General features: G+C 54.2%; 1 protein-coding gene across 2 annotated transcripts in view; it reads right to left on the bottom strand.

The window, feature by feature from the left end:
• Window positions 1-728: 728 nt before the first annotated feature.
• LOC144668781 (volume-regulated anion channel subunit LRRC8D-like) overlaps window positions 729-25067 on the bottom strand; it is a 28461-nt gene continuing 4122 nt past the window's right edge. The window contains exons 2-4 of one of the 2 annotated variants that reach the window (XM_078531114.1): window positions 11344-11431; window positions 8623-8720; window positions 729-4359 (exon numbers count right to left, since the gene is read on the bottom strand). In XM_078531114.1, the coding sequence (XP_078387240.1) occupies window positions 1856-4357 (2502 nt within the window). In that variant the 5' untranslated portion in view covers window positions 4358-4359; window positions 8623-8720; window positions 11344-11431 and the 3' untranslated portion in view covers window positions 729-1855. The remainder of the gene's footprint in view (window positions 4360-8622; window positions 8721-11343; window positions 11432-25067) is intronic. The other variant, XM_078531115.1, reaches the window with a different exon arrangement.

Raw genomic sequence — 25067 nt, 5'->3', positions numbered from 1 at the left:
CATCCTCAGCCACAACATTCGAAGGTGGTCTGTACAATTACTCACACCCCTTTACCCCAGTTCTCAGCCCTCTATCATTATTAAAGCACACTACCTCGATCACACAGTGCCAACCAATGTGTGATAGTTCCTTTCTACACTGCTCAGGAGAGCGAAGGAAACACAACCTGACCTCCAATCGACTGCCTTAACTGACACCATTCACAATACCCTGCAGGCCAGCAGCCACACACCCCTTCTCCACTGCACTGGCTCACGCCCCTCCCACCCCCCCCAAACCCACCCCCACACACCCCTTCCCCACTGCGCTGGCTCACGCCCCTCCCACCCCCCCCAAACCCACCCCCACACACCCCTTCCCCACTGCACTGGCTCACGCCCCTCCCACCCCCCCCCAAACCCACCCCCACACACCCCTTCCCCACTGCACTGGCTCACGCCCCTCCCACCCCCCCCAAACCCACCCCCACACACCCCTTCCCCACTGCACTGGCTCACGCCCCTCCCACCCCCCCCCAAACCCACCCCCACACACCCCTTCCCCACTGCGCTGGCTCACACCCCCCTCCCCCCCCCACCCCACCGCCCCCCCACCCCACCGCCCCCCCCACCAAACCCACCCCTACACACACACACACACACACACACAACCCCCCCTCCCCCCTCCCCCCCACTGCACTGGCTCACCCCACCCTCCCACCCTCCCCACTGCACCAACCTACCCCTCCCCCTTCCAGCAGATCCTCAGCTTCTCAAACACTGCCCTCAGTGGAACTGTCTGAAGGACAGGAAATCTACTGCAATTTGAAACATTACGAGTTCAGACTGTGCATTATTTTCTTTACACTTGTCATGTTTCTTCATGTTCATCACTAGTACCTTCCAGTTCTGAAAAAAAATAATTAAACCCAAACTGTTAACTTGTCCAGTCTCTCCACAGATTCAGGGCCTTTCCAGCAATGTCTGATTTGAATTTTTTAAGCTTGATGTGGTGTTTCTGTAAGTGGACACAGTGCGTGTTGAGTGAGAGAGAGAGAGAGAGAGAGAGAGAGGGATGGAGGAGCAGGGTGAGGGAGAGAGAGGAGGATGACAGAGGTGGGGAGGGGAGAAGATTGAGAGGGGTAGCAGAGCGAGAAAGAGAGAGAGCAGAGCCGAGTGAGAGAGGGCCGGTGCAGACATGATGGGCCTAATGGCCTCCTTCTACAACCATAACAATTCTGAGATTGTGTGAGAGAGATAGGGGTAGCAGAGGGAGAGAGAGGGGAAGAGAGAGAGGTGGGGGGGCCATAGTAGAGAGAGCAAGAGAGTGGGGGTCAGCAACAAAAGAGAGAGGATGCAGAGTGTGAGAGAGAGAGAGAGAGAGAGCAAGAAGGAAATTGGTTGAGCACAGGTGAGAAATAAACTTGCAGGGTTACAGAGAGAGAGTGTGGGTAAGGGACTGACCTTACTCTACAGGATTGCTCTACAGAGAGTCTCTCTCTCTCAAGGTCAGACACGCAGCACAAGTAATGGTACATTTTAATGCAGCCCTCAGAGTGATTGTCTATTGCACTAATACACAGGGGCATCTACTAACTCCTAAAAGTATGCCTCGAGGTAACATCTCTGTCTAAGTTTTGATTCTAGTCACCAGCTTTGTTTATGACACTAGTCGAGTGTTAGTCCAGTATAACGCACGAGTGACCTTTAGCGGATTTAAAATTCTCTAAGTGATAATGCTCGGGGTCTAACTCGACCTGGAAGCAACATTGGCTGCAAACTAGAGAGAGCTGACCCAATGAGAGAAACTCCACTGGGTAACTCTGGGAGGGCAGTGATCCAATGATAAGAGACTCCGTAACTCTAGAGAGACAAATTAAACAATAGAAATAAAGTCTTGGTCCGTGAGGTTATCTTTGACCTCGATCGGAAGGTGATCAAACAGAAGGTCTTCAACGATGAGATTGTTCTTCTTCAGTAACAGACAACTGCCAATCTCAGGTGGAATCCTCTCCAAGTGGTTTCCTTTCAGCTCCAGGTAGCTCAGTTGCGTCAAATGTCCGATTTCGGGGGGAATGTGAGTGATACAGTTCTGCCCCAGCTGTAAGGTCTTCAGTTTGAGGCAGTGGAAGAGCTGGAGACACAGGGTCTCCACTTTGTTCTTGGTGATAGCAAAGTGCTGCAGGTTCTGGAGCAGGTGAATGTCTGGTGGGACGGCCGTGAGCAGGTTGTGACTGAGGTCCAGGTGCCGCAGTTTTCTCAGGGTGAAGAGGGTGCTGGGCAAGGACTCCAGCTTGTTGTTGGAGAGGTAAAGCTGCTCTAGGTTCCTGATGAGGCTGATGGTGGTTGGGATGGAAGTGATGGCGTTGTGCCAAAGTTTAAGGCAGGAGAGTCTCTTGAGATGCTGGAAGCTAATGATCTCCTCGATGGTCTGAATGTTGTTGGATTTCAAGTCTAGCTTCTGCAGGCTGGCCAGGCTGAAAATGGCGTGTGGGATCCTCTCGAGCTCACAGTTCTGCAGCTCCAGCTCAGAGAGGTTGGCCAGCTTCTTCAGGTTGTTAAGGACCAGTAATTTGGTGCCATCATTCTGAATGACCAGCTTGGACAAGTGGGTAGCGAGCTCCATAACGTTCGAAGGGATTTTGGAGAGATTGCTCTTCATGATGAGAATTTTCAGATGCCTCAGCTCCTTCAGGGACTCCAGGCCAATGGCCTTGTTGGTCTCAGAGTTCAGATTGCCAGAAAGGTGTAGCTCCGCCAGGTTTTTCAGTGAGTACACCCAGAGCGGGATCTCCCCAATGTCGGTGAACTTGATGTGCAAAATGTGAAGACGGTCCCTGAGGAAGTTGAAGGCAATCTGGTCAACCTTGGCAGGGCAGTGATAAAGGTAGAGCTCCCTCAGAGCCACCATCTGGGAGATTTTAGCTGGAAGCCGCACATCAGGGATGAGCTCCAGTTTCAGCACCTCCAGGTCGCTCATGTCGAAGACCGCTTTCGGAATCCCGGACAGCATGAAAAGCTGCAGCTCCAGCTTGCCCTGCATGTTTTTCGAGACGTGCTGCCTCAGCTTCTCGTAGGTCCATTCGTGGTTGAGGTTCATCTCGAGTAGTTTGCTCTCACAGCCTTCCGACAGGAAGATGGCAAACCTCTTGGAGTAGAGCTGATCGTATTGGTCCGCCATGTGCAGGAGGAAGGCAAAGTCATTCTTCACGTCGGGAATGTCACTGAAATTACTCTCCTCACGCACCTTCTCAAAGGAATATTCCTTCAGCGACCCTCGGAAGAGCCAGAACAAGGTGTAGAGGCACACCAGGCCGTACAGTGCGATCAGAATGATGTAGCTGATCAGCAGCTTCTTCAGCATGTAGGCCATGCTGTGAGTACAGAAGAAGACAGAGTAGCCAGTGACGTTTTTAATCTTGGGTTTGCAAATGTGCACAAACGTAATCGAGTTGACAAAGGTGAAGGTGTAGCACAGGATGATGAGGAACTTGAGGGCCTTCACCACCGTCTGACCAACGTAGAACTTGTAGATCAGGTCCCCGTCCTCGGTGTGGGCCCGGAATCGGCGCACCTTCTCAAAGAGGGCCTTGGCCTGCTCGCCGTCCTGTTTGTCCAGGATGTTCATCGAAGGTGAGCCGCTGGCCGGAGGTTCAAAGGTCATCTCGGGGCAGGAGGTCAGCGAGGAGCTGGTGTCGGAGTTCTCACTGGGCTCCAGCGTCACCGACTTGAACATTTTCGTCCTGTTCTGGCTGTTTTCCGAGTCCTCGTTGGCAGTCTCGGAGACGGCCTTGGTGGTCCAGGGGGACTCAAAGCACTTGCCCAGGATGGAGACAAAGTGCTCCACTTTGGAGGAGGTCTTGGGGAACTTGAACCAGAAGTTGCCGCTGACCAGCAGGATAATGGTGTGGACAAGGGCTACATAAGGGAAGTACTTTGAGTACCAGGGCAGGGCCTTCTGGTAACACACTTGGCTGATGTAGACATACTGCTGGTAGTCCAAGTTTGTCTTGTAGCCTCTGACCCTTGGCAGTCTGGCTGGAGATGGGGATTTGATTTCTGTTGGGCCTGAGGGTTTTATCTGTGTCTTCGAGGGGGTGTGGCTGCCTGGCTCGACACTCTGAGGGCTTTCTGTAGGAGATTCCGCCGTGTGAGTCTGAGACGTAGTTGCGCATGTGGTGCTCCTGTTTAGGCCTCGCACATGGTCGCAAGGCAGGCATACGACCTTATCTTTCGAAATGAGCAGGGTTGCAGACAGGAGAGACACCATCAGCATAATCACCACCAAATAGTCCATCAGAACATCCCACCAGGGTTTGAGGAGGCGATGAGTGGGCTGGCTATCTGAGAGAGTTGCAAGTTCCGTCAGGGTGATCATAGCTACATGGAAGGACAGGGATGTTAGCAGCAAAAAATGGAAACTTTTCGCCACCTCTCCTCAGCGATCCCCATATCCCACCCCCACCCACCCCCGGGGGGAATACTCACCATCAGACCCTCCCCCCTCTACCACCACCTTACCCCTCTGAAACAGTCACCATTAGACCTCCCACTGCCTCATTCTCCCCAGGAGTGCACACACAATTACATTACCTTCCCCCCCCCCACCCGCCCCCCCAAATTCCCTCTAGGATTGGGCGCTCTCGCTGGTGCCCTGTGGGACTGGGTCCTCTCCCTCTGCTAGCCCGTGGGTCTGGATCCTCTCCCCATCGCCACCCCCCCATACCCTGTGTGACTGGGTCCTCTCCCCCCAGTGCCCCTGTGTGACTGGGTCCTCTCCCCCCAATGCCCCTGTGTGACTGGGTCCTCTCCCCCCAGTGCCCCTGTGCAACTGGGTCCTCACCCCCCAGTGCCCCTGTGTGACTGGGTACTCACCCCCCAGTGCCCCTGTGTGACTGGGTCCTCTCCCCCCAGTGCCCCTGTGTGACTGGGTCCTCTCCCCCCAGTGCCCCTGTGTGACTGGGTCCTCTCCCCCCAGTGCCCCTGTGCAACTGGGTCCTCACCCCCCAGTGCCCCTGTGTGACTGGGTACTCACCCCCCAGTGCCCCTGTGTGACTGGGTCCTCTCCCCCCAGTGCCCTGTGTGACTGGGTCCTCCCCCCCCAGTGCCCTGTGTGACTGGGTCCTCCCCCCCCAGTGCCCTGTGTGACTGGGTCCTCCCCCCCCAGTGCCCCTGTGTGACTGGGTCCTCTCCCCCCAGTGCCCCTGTGCAACTGGGTCCTCTCCCCCCAGTGCCCCTGTGTGACTGGGCCCTCTCTTCATAAAGGCTTAGAGGAGGCAAGGGAGGAGATCGCAGGGTCTCTGACCTAAATTTTTAATTCCTCTCTGGCCACGGGGGAGGTGCCAGAGGACTGGAGAACAGCTAATGTGGTTCCGCTATTTAAGAAGGGTTGTAGAGATAAGCCAGGGAACTACAGGCCAGTGAGTCTCGCATCAGTGGTAGGGAAACTATTGGAGAAAGTTCTGAAGGAGAGTATCTATCTCCACTTGGTGAGGCAAGGTTTGATCAGGGATAGTCAGCATGGCTTTGTCAGAGGGAGATCATGCCTAACAAATTTGATTGAATTTTTTGAGGAGGTGACCAGGTGTGTAGATGAGGATAATGCAGTTGGTGTAGTTTATATGGATTTCAAGGTCCCACATGGGAGACTTATAAAGAAGGCAAATGCACATGGGATACAGGGTAATTTGATAAGGTGGATTCAAAATTGGCTTAGTTGTAGGAGGCAGAGGTTGATGACAGAAGGATGCTTTAGTGACTGGAAGCCAGTGACCAGTGACGTACCCCAGGGATCTGTGCTGGGTCCACGATTATTTGTCATTTATATAAACGACATAGATGATTATGTGGGGGGTAGGATTAGTAAGTTTGGGAATAACACAATGATTGGCCGGGTGGTTAACAGTGAGGTTGAGAGACTTGGGCTACAGGAAGATATAGACGGGATGGTCAAATGGGCAGATAAGTGGCAGATGGAATTTAACCCTGAAAAGTGTGAGATGATACACTTTGGAAGGAGTAATTTGACAAGGAAGTATTCAATGAACGGCATGGCACTAGGAGGTTCTGAGGAACAAAGGGACCTTGGCGTGTGTGTCCATAGATCTCTGAAAGTGGAGGGGCATGTTAGTGTAGTGGTGAAAAAGGCATATGGGACACTTGCCTTTATCAATCGAGGCATTGATTACAAAAGTAGGGAGGTCATGTTGGAGTTGTATAGAACCTTGGTGAGGCCACAGCTGGAGTGCGGTGTGCAGTTCTGATCGCCACATTATAGGAAGGATGTGATTGCACTAGAGGGGGTGCAGAGGAGATTCACCAGGATGTTGCCTGGGATGAAACATTTAAGTTACAAAGAGAGGCTGGATAGACTTGGGTTGTTTTCGTTGGAGCAGAGAAGACTGAGGGGTGACCTGATCGAGGTGTACAAGATTATGAGGGGCATGGACAGGGTGGATAGGGAGCAGCTGTTCCCCTTAGTTGAAGGGTCAGTTACGAGGGGACATAAGTTCAAGGTGAGGGGCAGGAGGTTTGGGGGGATGTGAGGAAAAATTTTTTACCCAGAGGGTGGTGACGGTCTGGAATGCGCTGCCTGGGAGGGTGGTGGAGGCGGGTTGCCTCACATCCTTTAAAAAGAACCTGGATGAACACTTGGCACATCATAACATTCAAGGCTATGGGCCAAGTGCTGGTAAATGGGATTAGGTAGGTAGGTCAGGTGTTTCTCACGTGTCGGTGCAGACTCGATGGGCCAAAGGGCCTCTTCTGCTCTGTGATTCTGTGATTCTGATTTTGTGATTGGGCCCTTTCCCCATGCCAGGCGCCTATTGGTGCTGGGCACTATTGCCCTCAACAGGCGCCCTTCAGGAAATGGGCACCCTCCCCCCGGTGCCCTGTGGGACTGCTCCCTCTCGCTGACCCCTGGTGCCTGTGGGACTGGGCCCTCTCCCTGACACCCGGTGCCCTATGGAACTGGGCCCTCTCCCTGACCCCCGGTGCCCTGTGGCACTGGGCCCTCTCCCTGACCCCCGGTGCCCTGTGGGACTGGGCCCTCTCCCTGACCCCCGGTGCCCTGTGGGACTGGGCCCTCTCCCTGACCCCCGGTGCCCTGTGGCACTGGGCCCTCTCCCTGACCCCCGGTGCCCTGTGGGACTGGGCCCTCTCCCTGACCCCCGGTGCCCTGTGGCACTGGGCCCTCTCCCTGACCCCCGGTGCCCTGTGGGACTGGGCCCTCTCTCCCTGACCCCCGGTGCCCTGTGGGACTGGGCCCTCTCTCCCTGACCCCCGGTGCCCTGTGGGACTGGGCCCTCTCCCTGACCCCCGGTGCCCTGTGGGACTGGGCCCTCTCTCCCACCCCCGGTGCCCTGTGGCACTGGGCCCTCTCTCCCACCCCCGGTGCCCTGTGGCACTGGGCCCTCTCTCCCACCCCCGGTGCCCTGTGGCACTGGGCCCTCTCTCCCACCCCCGGTGCCCTGTGGCACTGGGCCCTCTCCCTGACACCCGGTGCCCTGTGGGACTGGGCCCTCTCCCTGACCCCTCGTGCCCTGTGGGACTTTGCCCTCTCCCTGACCCCCGGTGCCCTGTGGGACTGGGCCCTCTCTCCCACCCCCGGTGCCCTGTGGGACTGTGCCCTCTCCCTGACCCCCGGTGCCCTGTGGGACTGGGCCCTCTCCCTGACCCCCGGTGCCCTGTGGCACTGGGCCCTCTCCCTGACCTCCGGTGCCCTGTGGCACTGGGCCCTCTCCCTGACCCCCGGTGCCCTGTGGGACTGGACCCTCTCTCCCACCCCCGGTGCCCTGTGGCACTGGGCCCTCTCTCCCACCCCCGGTGCCCTGTGGCACTGGACCCTCTCCCCCACCCCCGGTGCGCTGTGGGACTGGGCCCTCTCCCTGACCCCCGGTGCCCTGTGGCACTGGGCCCTCTCCCTGACCGCCGGTGCCCTGTGGCACTGGGCCCTCTCCCTGACCCCCGGTGCCCTGTGGCACTGTGCCCTCTCCCTGACTGCCGGTGCCCTGTGGGACTGGACCCTCTCCCTGACCGCCGGTGCCCTGTGGCACTGGGCCCTCTCCCCCACCCCCGGTGCCCTGTGGCACTGGGCCCTCTCCCTGACCCCCGGTGCCCTGTGGGACTGGGCCCTCTCCCCCACCCCCAGTGCCGTAGGGACTGGGCCCTCTCCCTGACCCCCGGTGCCCTGTGGGACTGGGCCCTCTCCCTGACCCCCGGTGCCCTGTGGGACTGGGCCCTCTCCCCCACCCCCGGTGCCCTGTGGCACTGGGCCCTCTCCCCCACCCCCGGTGCCCTGTGGCACTGGGCCCTCTCTGTCACTGATATTAAACACGATGTGGGCCATCCCAATATAGTCCAAAGCTTTGGATACTTAATGTTACCATGGAGTTAGCCTCTAAATCATTCTAATGTATAATGCATCAAACAAAATAACACAATTGTTTAAAGCCTGTACACCAGACTAGTGGGTCCTTTATGAGGGCCAGAAGCACTTACTTCAGCAACTAGTTTTGGAATTAGTCAACATTCCCTGAATTTGATGTTATTCCAATTGAATCTCCTAATCTAAAACATTGGGTCTGAAGCCCTGCAGAAGACTCGCTGAGAGTCATCCATAGAACAGGCAGAGTGAGGTACCTGCCAGAATGTCAAACTGCAAGGATGTTCCTGATTAAATCTCCGGTTGGTACAGCAAGTGCAGGCAAGGTTGGTGCTCTTGATCGCCACTCAGAGATCTGTGGAAGGAAAGGCCAGAGTTTAATGTCCTGTTCCAACTGGCCTGCGATGGCCCTGCAGTCAAATAGCCTTTCAACTCTCACTGACCAGTCTCACACCAGGCTTAACGACAGAGAACCAGGGACGGGCTGGAGAAAGTTATTGCCCCCTGAGATGCCGAGATCATTGGGCCTGTGATCTAAACCCCGGTCCCTGGGCCTATGGAGGACAGGAAATAGGAGGAGGCCATTCAGCCCTTTGAGCCCGTTCTGTCACTCAGTTAGATTCCGTTCTGTATTTCTATTTCGTTCACCTCTCTTTATTCTGTCACCCTAGCTGTCCTTACCCAACGAAAGTCTCTCAATGGAGAGACAAACAGAGTTAACATTTCAGGTCGATGGTCTTTCCGATGAAGGACTGTCCAGAGTTCCTGATCATCCCGAAACGTTAACTCTCTTTCTCTCTCCACCGATGCTGTCTGACCTGCTGATCTTTTCTAACATTTTCTGTTTTTATTTATTTGAGCCCCAGCAGCTGTTGTACTTCTGCTCTTATAAAAAATCTATCCATCTCGTTCTTGACCATTTTTAGCTGGCCTCTCAGTATTCACAGCCTTTCTGTGGGAAGAGCGGGACCTGGATTTGAACCAGCAATCGTGGGAATTGTTTCCTGACATGGCAGAGCTTTCATTTTAATGTTCTGTCCCTTTGTCCTGGACTGTCCTATCGGAGGAAACAGTTTCTCTCTGGTGGCCCTGCACACACTCCTTTAATCATGTGCAACATCTCGATCAGATGAACCCCTTAATCTTCTACACTCAGAGGAATGCAAGCCTTGTCCTCAATAATTAACCCAGTTAGCCTCTGGTGAATCTGTGCTGCCCCCACTCTGAGTACAGTATATCTTTCCTGAATTACAGAGCTCAGGACTGAATTAGTTCTCCAGGAATGCCTGAAGCAGACTAGATAAGCACTCAGCCATTCTGTCCCTGCGGCTAGATTTCCAGGAAGTGATGTTAAACTGATGGGTCTGTAGACCGTACAGTTCAGTTCTACACTGCTAGCATTGCGTTGTTATATGGATGTGCAATTGTTTTAAAAATTCATTCACAAGATGTGGGCTTCGCTGGCTAGGCCAGCATTTATTGCCCATCCCTAATTGCCCTTGAGAAGGTGGTGGTGAGCTGCCTTCTTGAACCGCTGCAGTCCATGTGGTGTAGGCACACCCACAGTGCTGTTAGGGAGGGAGTTCCAGGATTTGGACCCAGCGACAGTGAAGGAACGGAGATATATTTCCAACTCAGGATGGTGAGTGACTTGGAGGGGAACTTGCAGGTGGTGATGTTCCCATGTGTCTGCTGCCCTTGTCTTTCTAGATGGTAGAGGTCACGGGTTTGGAAGGTGGTGTTGAACCCTTGGTGTGTCTGTGCAGGGGGATGGGCAGTTTAAAGTTCCTGTCAGTAGAGAGATCGATTCCCACTGCTGGATAAGTAAAGGGGCTCGACATTAGAAAGAAGCAACAGCCCCACCCCCTAGTGCTGGGTTCCAACAGTGAGGGACCACCCAGTTAACAGTGACCAGAACATGACTGAATTCGATTTGAGGGTGAGATGATTGAGTCACGGACCAAGGTTTGAAATTTAGGCAAAAGTGGATTAGGAAGGAGCAAGCAGGAATTGACCTGGGCAGAACTGTTAATGGATAAAACGATAGACGAAGAGTGTTATGTGTTGAGTGAAGTATTTACTGCAAGGCCTGTACACATCACCAAGGAGGTCTTGTGGTGCAGTGGGTAGTGTCCTTGCCTCTGAGCCAGAAGCTCTGGGTTCAAGTCCCACCCCAGGCCTTGATGACCAAGGAAGTTGTGCTCATAACGCAGCCAAACAGGTTGAGCATCAACCAACAAATCCTTCCAACGCACACCAATGGCAGATGAGATTCCTGGTTAGCCATGTGATGAGATATTCCAACAGGGGACCAAAAGCTTGTTCAAAGAGATGGGTTTTAAGGAGCGTCTTAGAGAGAGGTAGGAAGGGAATCCCAGAGCTTGGGGCCTGGGCAGCTGAAGGCACGTCTGCCGATGGTGCAGTGATTGAACTTGGGGATGGATGAGAGGCCAGAATTAGAGGAGCACAGGTATCTCCAAGAGTTATAGGCTGCAGGAGGTTAGAGATATAGGGAGCAGCAAGGTTAGCACGGCATTTGAAAGCAATAATTGGAACTTAGAAATCAAGGTGTTGCTTAGAGGCATAGAATACCTGTATTCATAAAGGTTGATCAAATTGGATTGCTATGGATTATGCTCTTAATTTAACTGTGTCCAGTAACTTCTGAATTGGTACTGATCTCAGGCAGTTTATTCAACCCTGGACAGGGTCAGATTCTGCAACAAGGTGTTGGGAGTTTGCAGTGAACACTACCCTCATCTTTTAATTTCCCAGGGGCGGAAGTGAGCTGTGACGCTTTGATGATAATTAGGTGGCTGAGAGGTTGAAGACTAGTTGCCTCAGTCTGACATGCAAAGGCCACTCTGGGACATGACACCCTCTGAAAGGAGTTGAGCATAAGGTGACGGAGATGTAACGTACGTCGAGGGGTGTCAAAGGGCCTTTGATAGTTCCTAAACCTCTGGAACTGACCTCACCTCAAGGATTTGACTGTCGGATCAACGAGGATGTGCAAACCTGAAATAAACTCAAATGGCTGGAAATACTCAGCAGAACTGGCAACATCTGCGGAGAGAGAGAGAGAGGGAGAGAGAGACAACGTTAACGTTTTGAGTCAGGTATGACTCCTCTTCAGGAGAAATCAGGGGTCACCAATAAGGAACATGAAAGGGAGATGAGGTAATGCTGAAACAGAACAGGATTGGAAAGAACGTTATGAAAGAGCTTGGACATTGTAAAACAGTAGGTGCTGGTAGAGAGACCTGAGAAAACAAGAAGGCCCAAATCAGTGGACAACCTCCTGTTAATGTATGATGGAGACCCCGGTGAACTCAGGGAGTTTCACCACAAGCGCTGCTATTAGCGTACCTAGGATTATTACATGTGTGCATACGAATTAGGAGCAGGAGTAGGCCATTCGGCCCCTCGAGCCTGCTCTCCACCATTCACTAGCACGGCTGATACGATCGTAACCTCAACTCCACATTCCCACCTACCCACCGATAACCTTCGACTCCCTTGTTGGTCAAGAATCTATCGACCTCTGCCTTAAAAATATACAAAGACCCTGCCTCCGGCGGTCTCTGGGGAAGAGAGTTCCAAAGATTCACAACCCTCGGAGAAAAAGATTATTCCCATCTCAGTCTTAAACGGGGGACCCCTGATTTTTAAACTGTGTCCCCTGGTTCTGGTCTCTCCTCTCAGCACCCGCCTGGTCAAGGCCCCTCAGGATCTTAGGTAGTTTCGATAAGATCACCTCTCATTCTTCTGAACTCCAATGGGGACAGGCTGAGCCTGTCCAGCCTATCCTCATTCTTTAACCGCTCCCCACCCTCTCCCCATCTCAGGTGTCAGGCGAGTGAACCTTCTCTGACCTGCGTCTATCCTCGTTAATAATTATCATTGTCACATTTTTTAACCCTATCTACCTGCGATACCGTAAAGCCTGTTATTTTGAGGGTTAAGTTATAAGCAAGAACATCCTCTAACAAAAGTAAGGAACTTCTTTAAACATTTGTAAAATATTGTTCAGGGCCCAGCTAGTGTGTCCAATTTTGGACACCATACTTTAGGAAGGAGGTCAAGATTTTGGAGCGGGTGCGGAGGAGATTTACCAGAATGGAGCCAGAGTCTACGGAATTCATGTGGAGAAACTGGAGAGGCTGGGATTGTTCTCCTAGGATCAGGGAACAGGGAGAGGCGTTTTGACAGAATAAATAAGAACCGGTTTCCAGTCACGTGAGGGTCAGTAACCAGACGACACAGATTTAAGTTAATTTGTCCAAAAAATACAGAGGAGAATCTCTGGAGAGTTTTTAAGTGCAGTGAGTGGTGATCTGGAATACTTGGTTAGAAAGGGCAGTGGAAGCAGGTTCAATTGTAACTTTCAAACAGCTGGAAAGGAGAAATTTGCATGGTTATGGGAAAAGAGCAGAGGGAGTGGGATGAATTGGATAGTTTTCAGAGACAGCACATGCAAGATGGGCCAAATGGACTCCTTCTGTGCTATATGATTCTGTATGCAGCACTCTGGAGTACTTCATTCCACAAACATTCAATCCCTCTACCACCAATACACAGCGGCAACAGTGTCTATGATCTACAAGATGCACTGCAGGAACTTCTCAAGCCTCCTTCAACACCACCTTCCAAACCCACGACCACTACCATCTAGAAGGATGAGGGCAGCAGACACATGCAAACACCACCACCTGGGAGTTACCCTCCAAGCCACTCACCATCCTGACTTGGAAATATATCGCCGTTCCTTCACTGTCGCTGGGTCAAAATCCTGGAACTCCCTTCCTAACAGCACTGTGGGTGTACCTACACCACATGGACTGCAGCGGCTCAAGAAGGCAGCTCATCACCACCTTCTCAAGGGCAATTAGGGATGGGCAATAAATGCTGGCCCAGCCAGCGATACCTATATCACTGAAATGAATAAAATAAAAGTTCTGGGCACTGTACCTCAGGAAGGGTATACTGGCCTCAGAGGTGTGCAATCAGGATGATACTGGAAAGGCTTCAGTTGTGAGCATCGACTGTGTACATGAGGTATCCCCTTGAGTTTCCAATACTGAGAAGTGATCTGGCCGAGGTGTTCCATATGATAAAGAGATTTGATATGGTAGATAGAGAGTTTCATGTGGGTGGAGGAGTCCAGAACAAGGGACATCAGCTTAGAGTTAGATTCAGCCTGTTCGGAAGCGATGTCAGGAAGCAGTTCTTCAAAAAAAGGGGAGTAGAATTCAGGAACTCCCTCCCTCAAAAAACTCTTCAGGTGGGGCAGACCTGGGCAGGCCGGGGTGGGGCTGGGCAAACCTGGGCTGGGCTGGGTAGGGTGGGGCCGGGCAAACCTGGGCTGGGCTGGGTAGGGTGGGGCCGGGCAAACCTGGGCTGGGCTGGGTAGGGTGGGGCTGGGCAAACCTGGGCGGGGCCGGGCGGGACGGGGCTGGGAACCAATTGAAAATTTCAAGACAGGATTTTTTAAGAGGATATTAAAGGCAACAGAACCATGACAGGTAAATGGAGCTAAAATACAGACCAGCCATTAATAGTTGAATGGCCGACTCTGTGCCAATGTTCCTATATGTTGTATATATTGTATTGGGGGAGATGGTGCTGTAGTAGTAATATCACTGGACTAGTAACCCAGAGGCCCAGGTTAATGCTCTGGGGACCTGGGTTCAAATCCCACCACAGCAGCTGGTGGAATTTAAATTCCATTAATCTGGAATATAAAGTGAGTCTCAGTGATGGTGACCATAAAACTGTTAATTGTTGTAAAAACCCATCTGGTTCACTAATGCCCTTTGGGAAAGGAAATCTGTTGCCCTTAACCTGGTGGGTGACTGCAGACCCACAGCAATGTGGTTGACTCTGAAATGCCCCCTGAAGCGGTTCATGGGCAACAAATGCCAGCCTCGCCACACCAGTGACGCCCACATCCCATTAAAGAATAAAAATCTCAGAGTTACGCAGACGGCCTCTGTGTCTTCCCCTCGAGCTCTCCGCCCAAGCTGATCTGTTGTTTCAACTCCACCTTCCTGCCCACCCCTGCGATTCCCCAGGAGAACACAGCTCTGTCTATCTCAGCTTTAAATAAATGGAGCGTCCACAAGCCTCAGGGATCGAGAATTCCAACAACCCCTCAGTGTCTACCCTGTCAAGCACCCTCAGAATCTTCTACGTTTCAATAAAATCACCTCATTCTTTAAACTTCAGGGAGAATCGGCCCAATTTATTCAGCCTCTCATCAGAGGACAGCCCCTTCATCCCAGGAACTGATCCAGTGAACATTTGCTGTACTGCCTCCAACACAAGTATATCCTTCCTTAAATATGGCATCAGTGTCCAGGCGGTAACAAAGGGGAACAGCATGTTACAGGGAAGAATTCTGGACCAGGAGCGGTCCCCAAATCAGCCTGGAGTCCTGGAGGATGTACCCGAGAGTACACCGCCCCCCTTACGCATGCCCCACTCTGTCACTCACTTTACAGTTTGCAAACCTCCTCGGGCACTCTCCTCTGCCAACCAGCCCACGGGCCGACCAAACCCATCCCCCTCCACCACCTATTGTATCTTACCTCACCCCCATGGACAGCATGGCTGACAGGATGTTGTCCTGCAGGGTGAGAATGTTTGGACTGTCTCTGCAAGAGAGAGACCAGGCACGCACACGTGCATAACACACGCACACGCATAACACATGCACGCAGGCGCGCATAACACACGCACGTGCATAACACACGCACGCAGACGCGCATAACGCACGCAGACGTGCATAACACACGCACACAGGCACGCATAACACATGCACGCAGACGCGCATAACGCACGCAGACGCGCATAACACACGCACGTGCATCACACAGGCACGCATAACACACGCACATGCATAACACACGCACACAGGCACGCATAACACACGCACGCGCATAACACACGCACACAGGCACGCATAACACACGCACGCAGGCACACAACACACGCACGCGCATAACACACGCACACAGGCACGCATAACACATGCACGCAGACGCGCATAATGCACGCAGACGTGCATAACACACGCACACAGGCACAACACACGCACACAGGCACGCATAACACAAGCATGCAGACGCGCATAACACACGCAAGCAGACGCGCATAACACACGCAAGCAGACGCGCATAACACACGCAGACGCGCATAATGCACGCAGACGTGCATAACACACGCACACAGGCACGCATAACACACGCACGTGCATAACACATGCACACAGGCACGCATAACACACGCACACAGGCACGCATAACACACGCACGCAGACGCGCATAACGCACGCAGACGTGCATAACACACGCAGACGCGCATAAGACACACATGTGCATAACATACACACACATGCGCATAACACACACATGCGCGCGCACATAAAAGGCAGACTTGCATTACAATAGCACCTTTTACAACCCCAGGATGTCCCAAATTGTTACACAGCAAGATCCCACAGACTAAACTGTCAGATAATCTATGAGTAATGTCATTCAATGGCCAGGACACTGGGGAGAACTCCCTTACCTTCTCCAAATTAGTGCCATGTTTTTTTACTTGTACCGAGGGGGCAGACACAGCCTCAGTTTAATGTCTCCTCTGAAAGATGGCACCTCCAACAGTGCAGCTCTCCCTCAGTACGGTCCCCCTGACAGTGCAGCGCTCCCTCAGTATGGTCCCCCTGGCAGTGCAGCGCTCCCTCAGTACGGTCCCCCTGACAGTGCAGCTCTCCCTCAGTACGGTCCCCCTGACAGTGCAGCTCTCCCTCAGTACGGTCCCCTCGACAGTGCAGCGCTCCCTCAGTACGGTCCCCCTGACAGTGCAGCGCTCCCACAGTACGGTCCCCCTGACAGTGCAGCGCTCCCTCAGTACGGTCCCCCTGACAGTGCAGCTCTCCCTCAGTACGGTCCCCCTGACAGTGCAGCGCTCCCTCAGTACGGTCCCCCTGACAGCGCAGCGCTCCCTCAGTACGGTCCCCCTGACAGTGCAGCTCTCCCTCAGTACGGTCCCCCTGACAGTGCAGCGCTCCCTCAGTACAGTCCCCCTGACAGTGCAGCTCTCCCTCAGTACAGTCCCCCTGACAGTGCAGCGCTCCCTCAGTACGGTCCCCCTGACAGTGCAGCTCTCCCTCAGTACAGTCCCCCTGACAGTGCAGCTCTCCCTCAGTACGGTCCCCCTGACAGTGCAGCGCTCCCTCAGTACGGTCCCCCTGACAGTGCAGCTCTCCCTCAGTGTAGCATTGGGGGTGCTGGGCTGGATTATGAGCTCGAGTTATTAGTGTGGGTCTCAGAGGCCAGCACGCTGGCACCGACCCACAGCTAACACTAGCGGGCGCACAGTGTCCATCTTTGGAAGATAGATTATGAGATTCCTGGGGCCATAGATTAAATCCCTACTGACTGGAAATACAAGCACAGGTAACAGTGTTTGCTAACTGTTCTTTCACACACTGTGTGACTGGGGCAGGGCCATTTGTCAAACCCAGGGGCCAGTGGGCACTGACTGCATTGTTCACTTACAAACCCAGCACCCTGCTCCTTACCGAGGACACTGACTGTACCTTTAACACCAGCCACACCCCCTCCAACACTACCCCAAACCACCGGCCCTTCTACATCTGGAGTTACCTTGTCTACTGAATTGTGCTCATGGGTTTGTGCCTTCCCAAAATGAAGAAAGACCGCCCACTGCTGCCATTGGCTTGATAATGAATCTTGCACATGCTCAGTCTAGGAAAGGGGAACGACCTTGGGGGAGGGGCAGGTTCCTGGTTGATTCCTGGGCTGTGGCAGATTGGGGAAGGGGCAGAAAGCCGGGTTCAGTGAGGGGGTCTCAGGGAAAGCAGTTTGCTGAATGTCCTTCAGTCCTGGGTGATCCCGTGTGACCCTCCAGTCTTGTGTGGGTGAGAATGTTCTCGAATCACAGAATTCAGTCATTCCCCCATCGCCCCCATCCCACCCACCGGAACCCGCAACAAATAGATCCAAAAACGATGATGTTGGCTCTGGGAGATTCTGCAGGACCTTCACTAATCCAACAGAGACACCGGAAACCACACCATCCCCTCCAACAGAGACACTGGAAACCACACCATCCTCTCCAACAGAGACACCGGAAACCACACCATCCCCTCCAACAGAGACACCGGAAACCACACCATCCCCTCCAACAGAGACACCGGACTCCACACCATCCCCTCCAACAGAGACACCGGACTCCACACCATCCCCTCCAACAGAGACACCGGACTCCACACCATCCCCTCCAACAGAGACACAGGAAACCACACCATCCCCTCCAACAGAGACACCGGAAACCACACCATCCCCTCCAACAGAGACACCGGAAACCACACCATCCTCTCCAACAGAGACACCGGAAACCACACCATCCCCTCCAACAGAGACACCGGAAACCACACCATCCCCTCCAACAGAGACACAGGAAACCACACCATCCCCTCCAACAGAGACACCGGAAACCACACCATCCCCTCCAACAGAGACACCGGACTCCACACCATCCTCTCCAACAGAGACACTGGAAACCACACCATCCTCTCCAACAGAGACACCGGAAACCACACCATCCCCTCCAACAGAGACACCGGACTCCACACCATCCTCTCCAACAGAGACACCGGACTCCACACCATCCTCTCCAACAGAGACACTGGAAACCACACCATCCTCTCCAACAGAGACACTGGAAACCACACCATCCTCTCCAACAGAGACACAGGAAACCACACCATCCCCTCCAACAGAGACACAGGAAACCACACCATCCCCTCCAACAGAGACACACGACTCCACACCATCCCCTCCAACAGAGACACTGGAAACCACACCATCCCCTCCAACAGAGACACCGGAAACCACACCATCCCCTCCAACAGAGACACTGGAAACCACACCATCCTCTCCAACAGAGACACCGGACTCCACACCATCCCCTCCAACAGTGACACTGGAAACCACACCATCCCCTCCAACAGAGACACCGGACTCCACACCATCCCCTCCAACAGAGACACCGGACTCCACACCATCCCCTCCAACAGAGACACCGGACTCCACACCATCCCCTCCAACAGAGACACTGGAAACCACACCATCCTCTCCAACAGAGACACTGGACTCCACACCATTCCCTCCAACAGAGACACCGGACTCCACACCATCCCCTCCAACAGAGACACCGGAAACCACACCATCCCCTCCAACAGAGACACCGGACTCCACACCATCCCCTCCAACAGAGACACCGGACTCCACACCATCCCCTCCAACAGAGACACCGGACTCCACACCATCCCCTCCAACAGAGACACCGGACTCCACACCATCCCCTCCAACAGAGACACCGGACTCCACACCATCCCCTCCAACAGAGACACCGGAAACCACACCATCCCCTCCAACAGAGACACCGGACTCCACACCATCCCCTCCAACAGAGACACCGGAAACCACACCATCCTCTCCAACAGAGACACCGGAAACCACACCATCCCCTCCAACAGAGACACCGGAAACCACACCATCCCCTCCAACAGAGACACCGGACTCCACACCATCCCCTCCAACAGAGACACCGGAAACCACACCATCCTCTCCAACAGAGACACCGGAAACCACACCATCCCCTCCAACAGAGACACAGGAAACCACACCATCCCCTCCAACAGAGACACCGGACTCCACACCATCCCCTCCAACAGAGACACCGGACTCCACACCATCCCCTCCAACAGAGACACCGGAAACCACACCATCCTCTCCAACAGAGACACTGGAAACCACACCATCCCCTCCAACAGAGACACCGGACTCCACACCATCCCCTCCAACAGAGACACAGGAAACCACACCATCCCCTCCAACAGAGACACCGGACTCCACACCATCCCCTTCAACAGAGACACTGGAAACCAGACCATCCCCTTCAACAGAGACACCGGAAACCACACCATCCCCTCCAACAGAGACACTGGAAACCACACCATCCTCTCCAACAGAGACACTGGAAACCACACCATCCACTCCAACAGAGATACCGGACTCCACACCATCCCCTCCAACAGAGACACCGGACTCCACACCATCCCCTCCAACAGAGACACCGGACTCCACACCATCCCCTTCAACAGAGACACCGGACTCCACACCATCCTCTCCAACAGAGACACCGGACTCCACAACATCCCCTCCAACAGAGACAATGGACTCCACGCCATACTCTCCAACAGAGACACCGGACTCCACAACATCCCCTCCAACAGAGACACCAGACTCCACACCATCCCCTCCAACAGAGACACCAGACTCCACACCATTCCCTCCAACAGAGACACCGGACTCCACACCATCCCCTACAACAGAGACACTGGAAACCACACCATCCCCTCCAACAGAGACACAGGAAACCACACCATCCCCTCCAACAGAGACACTGGAAACCACACCATCCCCTCCAACAGAGACACTGGAAACCACACCATCCCCTCCAACAGAGACACTGGAAACCACACCATCCCCTCCAACAGAGACACAGGAAACCACACCATCCTCTCCAACAGAGACACCGGACTCCACACCATCCCCTCCAACAGAGACACCGGACTCCACACCATCCCCTTCAACAGAGACACTGGACTCCACACCATCCCCTCCAACAGTGACACTGGAAACCACACCATCCCCTCCAACAGAGACACCGGAAACCACACCATCCCCTCCAACAGAGACACCGGACTCCACACCATCCCCTCCAACAGAGACACCGGACTCCACACCATCCCCTCCAACAGAGACACCGGAAACCACACCATCCCCTCCAACAGAGAAAATGGACTCCACACCATCCCCTCCTACAGAGACACTGCAAAGCACACCATCCCCTCCAACAGAGACACCGGACTCCACACCATCCCCTCCAACAGAGACACCGGACTCTACAACATCCCCTCCAACAGAGACACACGACTCCACACCATCCCCTCCAACAGAGACACCGAACTCCACACCATCCCCTCCAACAGAGACACCGGAAACCACACCATCCCCTCCAACAGAGACACCGGAAACCACACCATCCCCTCCAACAGAGACACTGGAAACCACACCATCCCCTCCAACAGAGACACCGGACTCCACACCATCCCCTCCAACAGAGACACCGGACTCCACACCATCCCCTCCAACAGAGACACTGGAAACCACACCATCCCCTCCAACAGAGACACTGGAAACCACACCATCCCCTCCAACAGAGACACCGGACTCCACACCATCCCCTCCAACAGAGACACTGGAAACCACACCATCCCCTCCAACAGAGACACCGGACTCCACACCATCCCCTCCAGCAGAGACACTGGAAACCACACCATCCCCTCCAACAGAGACACCGGACTCCACACCATCCCCTCCAACAGAGACACCGGACTCCACACCATCCCCTCCAACAGAGACACTGGAAACCAGACCATCCCCTTCAACAGAGACACCGGAAACCACACCATCCCCTCCAACAGAGACACCGGAAACCACACCATCCCCTCCAACAGAGACACCGGACTCCACACCATCCCCTCCAACAGAGACACTGGAAACCACACCATCCCCTCCAACAGAGACAGAGGAAACCACACCATCCCCTCCAACAGAGACACTGGAAACCACACCATCCCCTCCAACAGAGACACTGGACTCCACACCATCCCCTCCAACAGAGACACCGGACTCCATACCATCCCCTCCAACAGAGACACCGGACTCCACACCATCCCCTCCTACAGAGACACAGGAAACCACACCATCCCCTCCAACAGAGACACCGGACTCCACACCATCCCCTCCAACAGAGACAATGGACTCCACACCATCCCCTCCAACAGAGACAATGGACTCCACACCATCCCCTCCAACAGAGACAATGGACTCCACACCATCCCCTCCAACAGAGACACCGGAAACCACACCATCCCCTCCAACAGAGACACTGGAAACCACACCATCCCCTCCAACAGAGACACCGGACTCCACACCATCCCCTCCAACAGAGACACCGGACTCCACACCATCCCCTCCAACAGAGACACTGGAAACCACACCATCCCCTCCAACAGAGACACTGGAAACCACACCATCCCCTCCAACAGAGACACCGGACTCCACACCATCCCCTCCAACAGAGACACTGGAAACCACACCATCCCCTCCAACAGAGACACCGGACTCCACACCATCCCCTCCAGCAGAGACACTGGAAACCACACCATCCCCTCCAACAGAGACACCGGACTCCACACCATCCCCTCCAACAGAGACACCGGACTCCACACCATCCCCTCCAACAGAGACACTGGAAACCAGACCATCCCCTTCAACAGAGACACCGGAAACCACACCATCCCCTCCAACAGAGACACCGGAAACCACACCATCCCCTCCAACAGAGACACCGGACTCCACACCATCCCCTCCAACAGAGACACTGGAAACCACACCATCCCCTCCAACAGAGACAGAGGAAACCACACCATCCCCTCCAACAGAGACACTGGAAACCACACCATCCCCTCCAACAGAGACACTGGACTCCACACCATCCCCTCCAACAGAGACACCGGACTCCATACCATCCCCTCCAACAGAGACACCGGACTCCACACCATCCCCTCCTACAGAGACACAGGAAACCACACCATCCCCTCCAACAGAGACACCGGACTCCACACCATCCCCTCCAACAGAGACAATGGACTCCACACCATCCCCTCCAACAGAGACAATGGACTCCACACCATCCCCTCCAACAGAGACAATGGACTCCACACCATCCCCTCCAACAGAGACACTGGAAACCACACCATCCCCTCCAACAGAGACACCGGAAACCACACCATCCTCTCCAACAGAGACACCGGACTCCACACCATCCCCTCCAACAGAGACACCGGACTCCACACCATCCCCTCCAACAGAGACACCGGACTCCACACCATCCCCTCCAACAGAGACAATGGACTCCACACCATCCCCTCCAACAGAGACACTGGAATCCACACCATCCCCTCCAACAGAGACACCGGAAACCACACCATCCCCTCCAACAGAGACACCGGAAACCACACCATCCCCTCCAACAGAGACACTGGAAACCACACCATCCCCTCCAACAGAGACACCGGACTCCACACCATCCCCTCCAACAGAGACACCGGACTCCACACCATCCCCTCCAACAGAGACACTGGAAACCACACCATCCCCTCCAACAGAGACACCGGAAACCACACCATCCCCTCCAACAGAGACACCGGACTCCACACCATCCCCTCCAACAGAGACACTGGAAACCACACCATCCCCTCCAACAGAGACACCGGACTCCACACCATCCCCTCCAACAGAGACACTGGAAACCACACCATCCCCTCCAACAGAGACACCGGACTCCACACCATCCCCTCCAACAGAGACACCGGACTCCACACCATCCCCTCCAACAGAGACACCGGACTCCACACCATCCCCTCCAACAGAGACACCGGACTCTACAACATCCCCTCCAACAGAGACACACGACTCCACACCATCCCCTCCAACAGAGACACCGGACTCCACACCATCCCCTCCAACAGAGACACCGGAAACCACACCATCCCCTCCAACAGAGACACCGGACTCCACACCATCCCCTCCAACAGAGACACCGGACTCGACACCATCCCCTTCAACAGAGACACCGGACTCCACACCATCCCCTCCAACAGAGACACCGGACTCCACACCATCCCCTCCAACAGAGACACTGGAAACCACACCATTCCCTCCAACAGAGACACTGGAAACCACACCATCCCCTCCAACAGAGACACCGGACTCCACACCATCCCCTCCAACAGAGACACAGGAAACCACACCATCCCCTCCAACAGAGACACCGGACTTCACACCATCCCCTCCAGCAGAGACACTGGAAACGACACCATCCCCTCCAACAGAGACACCGGACTCCACACCATCCCCTCCAACAGAGACACCGGACTCCACACCATCCTCTCCAGCAGAGACACTGGAAACCACACCATCCCCTCAAACAGAGACACCGGACTCCACACCATCCCCTCCAACAGAGACACCGGAAACCACACCATCCCCTCCAACAGAGACACCGGACTCCACACCATCCCCTCCAACAGAGACACCGGAAACCACACCATCCCCTCCAACAGAGACACCGGAAACCACACCATCCCCTCCAACAGAGACACCGGACTCCACACCATCCCCTCCAACAGAGACACCGGACTCCACACCATCCCCTCCAACAGAGACACAGGAAACCACACCATCCCCTCCAACAGAGACACCGGACTCCACACCATCCCCTCCAACAGAGACACAGGAAACCACACCATCCCCTCCAACAGAGACACCGGACTCCACACCATCCCCTCCAACAGAGACACAGGAAACCACACCATCCCCTCCAACAGAGACACCGGACTCCACACCATCCCCTCCAACAGAGACACCGGACTCCACACCATCCCCTCCAACAGAGACACAGGAAACCACACCATCCCCTCCAACAGAGACACAGGAAACCACACCATCCCCTCCAGCAGAGACACCGGAAACCACACCATCCCCTCCAACAGAGACACCGGACTCCACACCATCCCCTCCAACAGAGACACCGGACTCCACACCATCCCCTCCAACAGAGACACTGGAAACCACACCATCCCCTCCAACAGAGACACTGGAAACCACACCATCCCCTCCAACAGAGACACCGGACTCCACACCATCCCCTCCAACAGAGACACTGGAAACCACACCATCCCCTCCAACAGAGACACACGACTCCACACCATCCCCTCCAACAGAGACACACGACTCCACACCATCCCCTCCAACAGAGACACAGGAAACCACACCATCCCCTCCAACAGAGACACCGGACTCCACACCATCCCCTCCAACAGAGACACTGGAAACCACACCATCCCCTCCAACAGAGACACCGGACTCCACACCATCCCCTCCAACAGAGACACAGGAAACCACACCATCCCCTCCAACAGAGACAACTCCTGTTCTTGTCTTGTAACTGGATTAAACGTGTTTTATTGTTTAGTTCTTGGATGACAAAGAGAGCTGACTTTCAACTGGTGACATGGTGATAAATGAGATTCACTCTCATCTATAATAACTAAACATGCATTTATATAGCTGTTTGTCATAAAATATGCCAAGCAGCTTCACTAGTGTGTTATCACATCTGGCACAGAGCCCTACAGGGAGGTATCAGGGACAGGAGACCAATAGCTTGAGTCAAGCAGCCGGTTTTAAGGAGTGCCTGAACGAGGGAAAGTGATATAGAGAGACGGAGAGGTAGGGCGTGAGTTCAGTGCAAGGGGTCAGGCAGCTGGAGCCACAGCCACTAATACAGGAGAGACTAAAACAGGGATGTAGCACTGGGGGAGATTACAGAGAGAGGGAGGGGGATTGGGGCCATGGAGCGATTTGTAAATAAATTGGGAATTTAAAAGATTAAGGTTTTGTTTAACTGGGGAATCAAACAAGGCCAATGAGCTCAGTGGATATTGGCTGAATGGGAGTTGGTGTGGTTAGGACTC

This window comes from Cetorhinus maximus, chromosome 28 (assembly GCF_964194155.1).
Source record: "Cetorhinus maximus chromosome 28, sCetMax3.hap1.1, whole genome shotgun sequence".
Classification (NCBI taxonomy): domain Eukaryota; kingdom Metazoa; phylum Chordata; class Chondrichthyes; order Lamniformes; family Cetorhinidae; genus Cetorhinus; species Cetorhinus maximus.
This window is presented reverse-complemented; position numbering and strand designations above follow the sequence as displayed.